This window comes from Musa acuminata, chromosome BXJ2-5, assembly GCF_036884655.1.
Source record: "Musa acuminata AAA Group cultivar baxijiao chromosome BXJ2-5, Cavendish_Baxijiao_AAA, whole genome shotgun sequence".
In the NCBI taxonomy this organism is placed as follows: Eukaryota; Viridiplantae; Streptophyta; class Magnoliopsida; order Zingiberales; family Musaceae; genus Musa; species Musa acuminata.
The window spans coordinates 340,117-351,829 of NC_088342.1; the positions used below are offsets into that span (position 1 = coordinate 340,117).

General features: G+C 38.8%; 2 protein-coding genes across 5 annotated transcripts; both read left to right on the forward strand.

The window, feature by feature from the left end:
* Window positions 1–333: 333 nt before the first annotated feature.
* LOC135611961 (polyadenylation and cleavage factor homolog 4-like) lies at window positions 334–8,568 on the forward strand. Of its 4 annotated transcripts, none has more exons than XR_010486705.1 (9): window positions 334–791; window positions 1,432–1,533; window positions 1,847–2,110; window positions 2,915–3,031; window positions 4,281–5,117; window positions 5,913–6,854; window positions 6,975–7,511; window positions 7,953–8,033; window positions 8,353–8,568. XR_010486705.1 is itself a non-coding variant. In XM_065107626.1 (8 exons), the coding sequence occupies exons 1-7, from the start codon at window positions 468–470 to the stop codon at window positions 7,506–7,508; spliced, it is 3,120 nt and encodes a 1,039-aa protein (XP_064963698.1). In that variant the 5' UTR covers window positions 334–467; the 3' UTR covers window positions 7,509–7,511; window positions 7,953–8,258. The 4 variants fall into 4 exon arrangements, 2 of the variants coding, with proteins under 2 accessions (XP_064963698.1, XP_064963699.1); XR_010486706.1 differs by lacking the exon at window positions 8,353–8,568 and adding an exon at window positions 8,170–8,258; XM_065107626.1 differs by lacking the exon at window positions 8,353–8,568 and having other exon boundaries at window positions 7,953–8,258.
* Window positions 8,569–9,405: 837 nt separating this feature from the next.
* Window positions 9,406–11,482, forward strand: LOC103983682 (polyubiquitin). Its single transcript, XM_009400943.3, has 2 exons — window positions 9,406–9,448; window positions 10,591–11,482. Exon 2 carries the CDS (start codon window positions 10,591–10,593, stop codon window positions 11,281–11,283), a length of 693 nt encoding a protein of 230 aa, XP_009399218.1. The 5' UTR covers window positions 9,406–9,448; the 3' UTR covers window positions 11,284–11,482.
* The last annotated feature ends 231 nt before the right edge of the window (window positions 11,483–11,713 follow it).

The window sequence follows — 11,713 nt, forward strand, 5'->3', positions numbered from 1 at the left end:
TAACGTCTCGTACCCAAGTCTTTACCTTAAAAGCCACGTGGGCTCCACCAATGGTCCCCAGTTGATTTTCCAATCAATGAGATGTAATTGTGGAGGCTCAACGATAGTGTAGCTCGTCGGTTGGCGTGGACGAAACGATTCATGCGTAAGAGCAGCAAGTCGTCAAATACCTCCCCCGTTACATGTATTATAATCTTACCCGTATTTTTCTTTCATGCCTCTGCCATCTGCACTACTACGTCTTTCCCCAAACTTATGCATTCACTGGAGTGAAATAGAAAAATTGGGGGTGAATATAGTTGCAGAAAAGAGAACAATTAATAAACATCGAATCCGTTCGTTTCCCCAATCCTCCCCCTTCATTCATGGCTTCTGTCGATCCACATCGTAACCCTAACCCTAATTCTAGAAATCCCATCTGGTGAGCGCGAAGAGCGGCGCCAGCTCGAGCTATTGCGGAGCGTCCCATGGAGGAGGAGAGGTTCCCGTCTTCGCGGGATAACCCTAGGGTTGCCGCCGACCGCCCCCCACGTCCGGCTGCGGCGGCGCCATCGATCATGGTGCGGTTCCACGCCATGCTCCGGGAGCGGGAGGAGGAGTTGAAGGAGGCCACGGGAGAGGACCCGCCTCCGCCCCTGACCGCGGATGATGTCGTCCGGTGTTACGAAGACGTCCTCGCGGAGCTCACCTTCAACTCGAAACCCATCATCTCGGAACTCACTATGATCGCCGGGCATCAAGTTCGGTACGCCAAGGAGATCGCAGATGCCATTTGCGCTCGGGTTCTTGAGGTGTGATTTCGAGTTCTTCTTGCAGGCGTTCTTTTTTTGTTTGATTGTATCTAGTATAGGAAATTTGGGTTTGGTTGCGAGGAAAAGGATGTTTTTTATGGTAAACTTGGGTAAGTTCGATCTCTGCTGTGGTGCATACTCTGCTATCAGTGTAGTGTATCTCTTTGCTATATACATTTCTTTGAACATGATGTCCATTGCAATACTAAAGCACCTCCACTTATACTCAATGAGACCAATGGAATAATTGGTTTTTTATTTATGCGATAATTTTAGAACCTTTGTGGTAAGAGTAGAAATGAAGCGGATTGTGTTTCATCTTTAACTAAATTGGAAGCCTCTGTTCCATTTGTAGAATTATGTAAATACGGTTTATATATTTTCTTGATATAATTGAATTATGGTGATATAGTCTGTATTAATTGATGCAAAATCCTCAGGGTTCTTGTTAAGGAAAGGTGAAACTGCATGAGTTAGATTGCTTAGCTGATCTTTCTCGAATCAGAGCAATAAGGCTAGTTTTATACAATTTCAGTTCCTAGCTCTCATCTGAATATAGATTTTGTTCTCCTTTTTTTATTTTCTCATTTTGCTTCTCACGCCCAAAAGGTTTTATACTTTTGTGGGTCATTCTGCGCAGGTACCTGTGGATCAAAAACTGCCTTCTTTGTATCTTATTGATAGTATTGTGAAGAATATAGGTCACGAATATGTGAAAATTCTTGCTACTCGGCTTCCTAAGGTAAGTATCTTGGTGTATTTGGTGTCTCTTCCTCCCTTATTTCTATGTTTATCTTAGACTTCAGAGTACCTCTTGTGATATAAGTTGAAATAGTTGTCATGCTTTGTCATACAAGATAATGTGTGGTTTACCTATATAAAATATTATTGTTAAATGTGCTCCAGTTGTTGCTTTGTTCACCGACTTTGTGCTAAACATTAACGTTGCTAATTTTTCTTAATCTACTATGTTTGGTGATCTGCATGGATTTGCTCTCTTTATCAGAAAAGTGGATTCTCATTTTATTTATGTGTGCCTTTCACCTTTGTTGAAGGTGTTTTGTGAGGCATACAATCAAGTCCATCCATCGCAATATTCTCCCATGCGTCACCTCTTCAAGACCTGGTCACAAGTCTTTCCCCTTTCAGTCCTACGAAAAATTGAGGATGAGCTCCAATTTTCTCCATCCGAGAATGAGAGGCCATCAGGGATTGCAAGCACCAGACCATCAAAGTCGACATCGCCTTGTCCATCTCATGGTATTCATGTAAATCCAAAGTATTTGGAAGCACGTCGACAATTTGAACAATCTTCTGTGGTAAGATTTAACGATCCAGTTACACTTGCTTTCATGCCACTTTTGACTAACAAATGCAAGTTCAGCTGTGTCAAGATTAAGGAGGTAGAAAGGATATATGAAGCTTATATATAGATGCTTGTTCTTTTTTAGGGCACATTTTGCATTAGAATGACACCTTTACATTTAACAGTTCAATCTGTAGTAACAAGACTGACAAACAAATAAAATTGTTCATAAACCAATAATGTATGACAGTCAGGGTGGAACTCGTGTTCATTATTTGCATGGTTATCTGTTGTTTTTTCATTTTGGTGATTATGGTCACAAGGCCTTTGTGACTAAAGTTCGCCTAGTTAATGCCCGTAATATCTTGAGCATCTATGGTGTGAGCGTGTCCCAGGTTAATGCTATTACTGGTTGTAGAAATCAATATTTGAAAAAAACTTCCGATCATATGGTACCAGAATAAACAAGTAGGAATTGCATGCAATCGACAAGTAGGAATATGAAGAGATCATACTTTGGACAATTGTATTGAATCTGGGAGGCAATAACATGATACCATTTACAGGCAAGCCAAATTGGATATGTGGCATTGTGCTATCTCATTAATATCTTTGTTTCAGATCTTGAAAGGATGAAAAGATAACACTATCAAACCATACTTTCTGTTCATCTGTTTCTCCAGAAGTTTTGTGATTTATGGAAGCAATCATTGAGCTTTATGGGAATAAAGAACTTTCATCTCTCTGTTTCTAGATCTATATTCTTCTTAGTCTGTGCTTAGGGCCAGCTGAACAGTAGTTATATCTGTTGATACAGATTCATGCAGTGGACACTCATAAAAATGCACAGGAGTCTGATTATGACTTGGAAAGGTTGGAGGGACTTTCTTCAGAGAATCCTGAAGGATGGTCTGGAGCTACACGAAAACTTCATGTGCAGTGTTAATCCTTTTCTCTTGACTTTTTCTTGCCTCCAATAAATACAAACTTTCTCTTGACTTTTTCTTGTCTCCAATAAATACAAACTTTCTAATATTACTAATACTAAGCTGAAAAGAGGACTTGCTAACCAAAAGTTCGGATAACCTTGACTTATTCATTATGCATACATTCAACAATAATCTTTACGTAACATATGTTTGCTCCCTTTATGAAATCAATGTTCTATTGTTTGACCAGTTTAATAAACAGAAGAGATGAAAATGTATTTTGATTCTTGACAATCGCAAGCTATAACTGAATTTCTGCATAAGCTCAGAAGTTCAGAAAGTGCTAAATAACCTAGAGAACAGTTGTATTTGACTTACTATCTTTGAGTTAAAAAATTATGGTTTATTAAGCAACAATTACTGTGGTTCAGGATACAAGGATTGAGTAAGCGGCCACTACAATAACAGAATTCAAAATTTTCAGCCATTTCTTCAATTCCTTCTACTCTACCATGCTTTTTTTAGAATGAATAATTCCATTCGTTACTTCATACAAATTTATAAGAAGGGTCTAAATCCAAAAAAAGTAAAATCCAAAAAGTATAGTACAATTATCCTATTACAGTCTTAAATATATTAGGAATACAACTATGTTTGTAAATTATAGAATTAGGAATATAGCTATTTAGGAATACAACCATATTCTAATGAGGAATACAATCATATAGAAATATAACTCTCGTAGGTATATGGCTTCCATATTTAAGAATTACAGTCTCCATATTTAGATTGGTCAAATTTTGAACTTGTTTTATGCAAATTTTGAGAGGCTGATTGAATTTGCTTCAGCCTGAGGTGTACCCCTCGCACCAAGTGCATACCATCTGCTACTAAAGTATACTGCAATATTAGATCCTTAAATGAAAAATCATGTAATGAGACTGTGTTATGATTTATTTCTTTCATTGCCAAATTGGGGTTGTTATTTCTGAATTTATTTTACAAATTATCTATTTTAGATATTATTAACCAATAATAGTGGGCCAAAAGAGGACCTCCTCCAAATAAATATATGGTGCTATAGCAATGATGAAGAGTTTGCATAACAATAGCAGAGTGCAATGGAAAAACTCTTTTAACTATTGGACTTCTGATTGCCGTTTTTAGTTGTTCTAATGCATCTGAAAAGTGTCTTTGTTGTTCTATTTTCTGAGCACATGATTTGTTCATGAAATTTATTTTAATTTTTTGCAGAGTATGCCACATGCAAGAGTTTCTTCTGGTGGTTTACAAGCTTATGGGCAGAAACCCTCCGCACAGTACAGTGAATATGATCTCGATCAACCTGAATTACTTCCCCAGCGCCTTTCTGTAGCAAGGGAAGGCTCACCACAAACAGCAATGTTGCGTCCTTCCTCAATGATTGATGCCAGAGGATCAGTTCCTTATTTGAAGAACAAAATATCAGTGCCATTATCTCCTCGAAGAATTGGTTTGAAAAGGCCTGTATCACCACCTATTGTGAGATCCCATAATGGAACTTCTCCAAGGAAGATTGGTGGAAGGGCTTCAACATCTCATTTTGGATCTGGGTATGAACCTGGCAGACTTAGTGATCCTAATGGTTGGTTGGGTAGGAGCTGGCCATCCAATGAAGACCCTCAGCATGTGGAAGCATCCACACTATACAAGCTTAATAATGGATCTGGCAAACAGCACCCAAGAGACTTGATTGATGCTTATGGAAATCCTAGAGGTAGGGTTTCTTCTTATGAAAAGTTTTCGAAGGTCCAGCGTCTTGATGTGAATGGCATAGCCAGTGAGGCAGCTGCCAGAAAATGGAAGAACTCTGACGAAGAAGAGTATGATTGGGAGGATATGAGTCCAACTTTATCTGATCGAAGTAGAAGGAATAGCCTGCCACGAGTTGGGCCTAGTGCTGGAAGCTTAGGCATCCGAACTGGCTTTTCTAGACCTGATCCTGCAGTACTGGAATCAGATTTTGGAAGGCGTAGTTGGCCTGGTCAAGCACAGCTTCATGCAGCTGATAATCCCTCATTTATGGTTGAAGATAGAATTGCTGCCCGTGGAGTATGGCTCTTAAGCTTCTCTTCTCTGTCCCTATTTCCTATTATCATTTTCGAATGTTGATTATATATAAGTGAATTACTTTAACCTTTATCTGTTGTTGTCTCTTCTATTAATTCTAAGATCTAGTAATAGGTGTGTTAAGAATCTCTCGTGCATGTCTCATATTTGATCTCTTAGTATGTTAGACATGTTTAGATATTCTGCCTTTTAGTGGAAATATTATTTTGCTGCATGTGTTGGCTAACATTTCATTTATGGCTTTCTATGATATTTTCTATGGCTACAGAAGCCAAGTTTTCTATGTAAATTTATGTACAAGGACTGATGCATATAGGGTTACTGATTCTTCCAGGAAACAAATCACTGGCTAGTGAAAGACACTGAGGTTGAAACCTCTGACTTAAAAGATATATTTTTTTGTTAAAAATTGCCTATTCCATCCTAGATCTGTTGAACCACCAAACTAATCTGAAATAGCTTACATCTCTAAAAGGGTGGCCCAATGAAGGATCTAGGAAGGGTTTATCAACATAATGTTGTACTTAAAGCAGCAGAGGAATTTATTTTGTTTTTCTTTTTTGACTTGTGGGATGGGGGTCGCAAAACGAAAATTGGAACCAGGAATCTGATAATGAAGGAATTTATTCCTTGAATGTTTTTTTTATTTTTGTTTTCATGCTTGTTCTATGCCTGGAAATCTCTAAATTCACCATAGTTCTTCAAAACTATGCTCATTTGCTTCCTGTTTAACAAATATTAGTTGTAAAGAAAAAATTTTGGTTTTGCCTGTTGCAGTCTCGTTCTGCATCTATGATGAAGTATCTGGATGGTACAACAAGTCAGAGTGACATTGGAAAGTTAAGTTACCTGTTTCCACAGCCTACACACAAAAGTCTAAGCCCAAGGTCACGGAGCAGGGTTACTCAAATGCCTGTTGCAGCTAAGGAAATGACATCAGCAGCTGTTCAGAGGCTACCTATTCCACATGATTATTCACCTGATATAGATTTGCCGCACCACAGGTTATCAAATGCTCATGCTGATCCCTTGAAAATGGACATGTCAACACAAAGACCACATTCATCTGCTCCAGTTATCTTGCCTTCTATTCATAAATCTCAGCCACAGCCTTTACTTCCGATACCTCAAACTCAAAAACCAATCAGTAGTTCACCTGATGTTTCACTAGCTACTAAGTCAATAGCGATCCAAGGATCCCACCCAACTCGATTCGTCCCTGAGCAGCAATATGACATTGCTGATAGGAAGAACAAAGATTCAGTTAAGTTGCTCCATCTACCTTATAAACCTTCTGGATTACCTCATCTGAATCAGCAAACTCAGAAACAAGGGATTTCTGAACCAATTCCATCTCAGGGGTCTTATGGAAGTATTCTTCCACCTGCAGAAGTCATGGTTCCATCTTACTCGGTTGGACAGCCTCTAAATTTCCCACCAACACTATTACACGGGGCTACGGCTTCTGCTTTGCAATCTTCTTCATTTGTTACACCTTCTATCGCAGTGCAAAATACAACTGATGCACTTTTACATGCACCTGCTGGCCTTTTGCCACCTCTACCTCCTGGACCACCACCATCTTTATCACAAATAGGACTTACATCTCAAAGTATGAGTTCTGCAGTATCTGGCTCATCTACAAGTGCATTTTCAGGCCTTATCAGTAGTCTCATGGCACAGGGGTTGATATCACTGAAGTCACCTCCACAACCTCAGGTACCTCAATTGCCTAGCAAATTTGCTTTATTCATTATACTGGAGTTACTTTTATGGTTTTAAGCAGTCTTTATCCCAGAGATGATACCATTTCTCAAGCATGTGACTGCAACTGTACAGGATTCTTTGGGGGTTGAGTTTAATCTGGAACTTCTTAAGGTGAGGCATGAGTCTGCAATTAATTCTTTATATGCTGATCTTCCAAGACAATGCACAACTTGTGGCCTGCGTTTCAAGTGCCAAGAAGAGCACAGTAGTCATATGGATTGGCATGTAACCAAAAACCGGATATCAAGAAACCGTAAACAAAAGCCCTCTCGCAAATGGTTTGTGAGTGCAAAGGAATGGCTTAGTGGTGCAGAAATACTCGGAAACGATGTTGTTCCTGGTTTTTTGCCCACTGAATCAGTTGCAGAGAAAAAAGAAGACAAAGAGGTAGCAGTTCCTGCAGATGAAAATCAGAATGTTTGTGCATTATGCGGGGAGCCATTCGAGGACTTCTACAGTGATGAGACAGAGGAATGGATGTATAGGGGGGCAGTGTATCTGAATGCTCCAGATGGAAATCTTGAAGGATTGGATAGGTCTCAGCTGGGTCCAATTGTCCACTCTAAGTGCAGGTCTGAGACTAATGAATGTTCTGCACCAACATAAAGGGTAAGCAACTGTGAGAACATTGGAACTTATGAGTTAGGATGACAGTTTATAGTGCAGGTTGGAAATGAATAATAAAGGATGATAAACCATGAGTTTCAGTACTTCTATATTTACTATGTGCCCAAATTTTGTTTCTGATTACAAATAAGCTATTAGGATCTGGTACAAGTAGCTTGTAGATTCAAGAAATATCACTTGATTTAGACACTGCAACTTAATTGTGATCTTCCCCTGGATGCTTAGTGGATTCTATTGAGACTAATTCACTAAAATTTTCTGCTTGTGATCAGACTGTTTTTGGGATTAAAATATCTGCCATACATGATAAATCTTGGTAATTTCATTAATTCTGCCTCAATAATAATTTCTGTCCTAGTTTCTTGAATTGTTATGTGGTTTGTTTATAGTTGTCCAGTTCTGACCATTTCTTATTGTAAGCAGGGAAACTAACCCCAAATGATCGGGTCACAAGATTGCGGTGCTATTAACTTGTAAATTACTTGGAGGATCCAGGGTCACATGGTATGCAATGCTTCATCTTTTTCTCCCTTATGGTCGAGCCTGCCTACCATGGCATCATGTTCAATACTGTACATGTAAAGTTAAACATCCTTAGCAAAGTCTATAATGGTGCATCCATCCCTTCTGTTTCCTTCAGCTCTTGCAGTGAGTACAATGCAAAGATTTGTCTGATGTTAAAATTTAACTCTTCAGTAGTGTGGTTAGCGAAACATCTTACATTTTCAATTATCCAATCTCTCCATTAGCATATCTTTTTTTTTTTTTTTTTTTCTATTCCACTCTGCTCTTTTTCTTCTCCGTTTTTTTCGCTCTTTTACAGCACTGTGCAGGGAGCGAAATTTCCTGAGCCGGTAGCATTTCAAGCCCTTTGTTGACGATATGCAAGGGCGGACAATGTACCTGCAGCAGTAGCAGCCGCAGTGATGCAACTGTTGTAGTTCTCTGTTTCTGCTCCTTTAGAACACGTAAGACATGGATCTGACCTGTGTTGAATTTGAAATGGCTTTAATAATATCTATTGCAATTCCATCCTCAACTTTGCCCGTGTCAAAGGCTCTCTGGTCTCTGTCATTTGTTAGTACACATATTTGTAAGATCTTTGATTTGATTGCAATTGTGGTTTGATTCCGTGTTCATTTTGAATAAACTATGTGCCGTTCTTTCATCAGAATTGGTAGAACTGGGAATCGAACTTGGGAATCCTGTTTGAATCTCTGGTTTAAGTACGCTTGAAAAGTGGAATTGGAGTTGCTTCTTCTTTTGAATCAATTAATCACTATGAACCACATACGTAAACTTGAATGGATCGCTGTAGTCTCATTTACATCTGGATAGAGATTTTCTGATGCATAGGTAACTAAAATATACAATTAAAAATGCTAATTATAATAATCAAAATATATAATACATAGTCATAAAGATCAAAAAAGTATGTATACAAAATTAGATGATGGAAAATATCAATATATATATATATATATATAACAAAATATCATATAAAATCAAAGAGGTACGTACAAAATAATATCACAGATGTGATGGAAAGCACGACATAACATACATTGATTTTAATTCCTAAAATTCTTAAACCAAGTATATGAAAGGATTTGGTCACTCCAAAAATTACCACAGTAAACAAACCCAAAAGATTTGATCATATTCCGATTTCAATCCTAATTTAGATTGTGATTCCCACTCCAATTTAGTTCAGAAATTGAGTCCATGCTCGGAGTCAGGTGACCAACTCGGGTAGGAGTCGGAGACGTAGACGATACGGACATCTCCCACCATCCCACGTGTTGAGCTGCCATCGCGAGTCACTATAAATAGGCCTCCTCGACACCTCTTTCCCGTACGCTCTGCTCACGCATACGACTCCCTCGTCTCCCTCCGCAAAACCTTCGAGGCTGTTCAAGGTTTATATCCTTCCCTTCTCCTCGCATCCTGGTCTTCTTCTTCTTCTTCTTCTTCTTCTTCCTTGTAATTGTTTGTGCTACGTTCAATTGATTGCGGATCAGATGGTTATATGCGATCTTTCTCAGTGCCTTCTCTGTTGTTTTATATCAGTCGCGATTATTAGGGTAGGGTTTACGATCGTCGATGTTTTCCCCTCTTTATACTTTAGAGTCCGTGGATATTATTGATCTCTAGTGATCGTGTAATGTGATCTATTATTCGTATTCTTCTTCGGGATCTATTAGTAGTTGCTCTGCTGATGAATCTGTTGGATCTATTAGTATCCTGTGAAGGTATTTTTTAATCTTTAGCGATTAGACATTGTGATCTATACTCGTGATTCCCTTTCTTTAGCACTCTTCTGGTTCTAGTAGTAGCAGATTTCAGATTAATTACTTTTTGATGTATCTTTTGGATTCATCTGCCATATGATATTTAATGTTGGGCGCCAATTTAGTTAAAAGATCACAGATTTTTTGTGTTGATATTGTGGTGTAACGCTTGCGCTCGATTGCAGATGTTTTTCTGTCGTATTTAATAGTTATGCGGTGATAAGTAATATGGCTTTAGTCTCTTTTAGAATATTTGGATTGGTTAATGCATCGTTGCACAAGTGATAGATAGATAGATAGATAGATAGATAGATAGATGTCAATTTAAATCCACGTCTGTTATTTGATGTAATATATATTTTTTTATTTGTTTAAAATAAGTTTTAGTATCCAAAATATTAGGGTCCGCTGTCTTTTCTTTTAATTTAGTATGATTTATTGATCCTTCCTGTTCTTTTAGATAGAACAATATTTTTATCAAAAAGATTGATATGTTAAATAATTCTGTCGGTTTTAAATTTAGGATGAAACGTTACAATTTTTTTCTTTGTGACCTAATCTTTATTTATGAAAGATGTGAGGTGTTTTTATGTTTGGATGTTATTTTTCTTCTTTATTTTGAAGAAGAATGGCTTCGATCATCTGTTTGGTTTTGCTGGTCGATCGTGTGATAATTTTGTTCTGTGGGTAAATTGTTCTGCATTTGAATTATATTCGTACTGTGTAATCGACGGGTGTATGCCTGATCGACATGTTGTTGCTCGTATCAGATGCAAATCTTCGTGAAAACTCTCACCGGCAAGACCATCCGTCTCGAGGTTGAATCCTCCGACACCGTCGAGAATTTAAAGGCCAAGATCCGGGAGAAGGAAGGAATCCCCCAAGACGAGCAAAGGTTGATCTTTTCCGGCAAGCAACTCGAGGATGGCCGGACTCTCGCTGATTACTCCATCCAGAAGGAGTCCACCCTCCACCTTATTCTTCGTCTTCGTGGTGGCATGCAAATCTTCATCAAGACCCTTACCGGCAAAACCACCACCCTCGAGGTCGAGAGCTCGGACACCATCGAGAATGTGAAGGCTAAGATGCAAGACAAGGAGGGTATCCCTGTGGACCAGCAAAGGCTCATCTTTGCCGGCAAGCAATTGGAAGATGGCCGCACCTTAGCCGATTACTCCATCCACAAGGAATCTACCCTTCATTTGGTAATGAGACTCCGGGGGGGAGGGATGCAAATTTTTGTCAAAACCCTCACCGGAAACACCATCACCCTGGAGGTGGAGAGCTCAGACACGATCGCCAATCTTAAAGCAAAGATCCATGACAAGGAGGGCATCTCACCGGATCAGCAGAGGCTCATCTTTGCCGGGAAACAGCTCGAGGATGGCCGCACTCTGGACGACTACAGCATTCAGAAGGAATCCACTCTTCACCTGGTTCTCCGACTCCGTGGTGGCCAGTGAAATGAAAACACGGTCTTCTGCTCTTGTTAGATCCTCATCTACACTTAGAAATTTTGTTAGTCTCGTATTTTGTTAGATCTCCGTCTGATGGCAATGTCTTTTTCTTGCTGTCATGCTGAATAATAACGGCAATTAGATAGGTAAATAGAAACTTGTTTTATGTAGGAAATGCTATTCGGGCTGTGAATACAATTGCTTATTGGTGGTCTTTTGGTTTAGCTTTCTTTGTCCACACATTCTTTGTTCAACATTGTCTCAAGAATTTACTGACGATTTAAATACAATTTTTTATCATGTGTTTAGTTTGTCATTTTTTATTTTTGTTTTCTCTCCGCTGATGTAAATGTTATTGGGAAATGCTCATTTATCTTCTTTCTATACATGATAGCAACTTTCAGTATTTCTTGTTCTTGGGTGATCTGACAGTTTT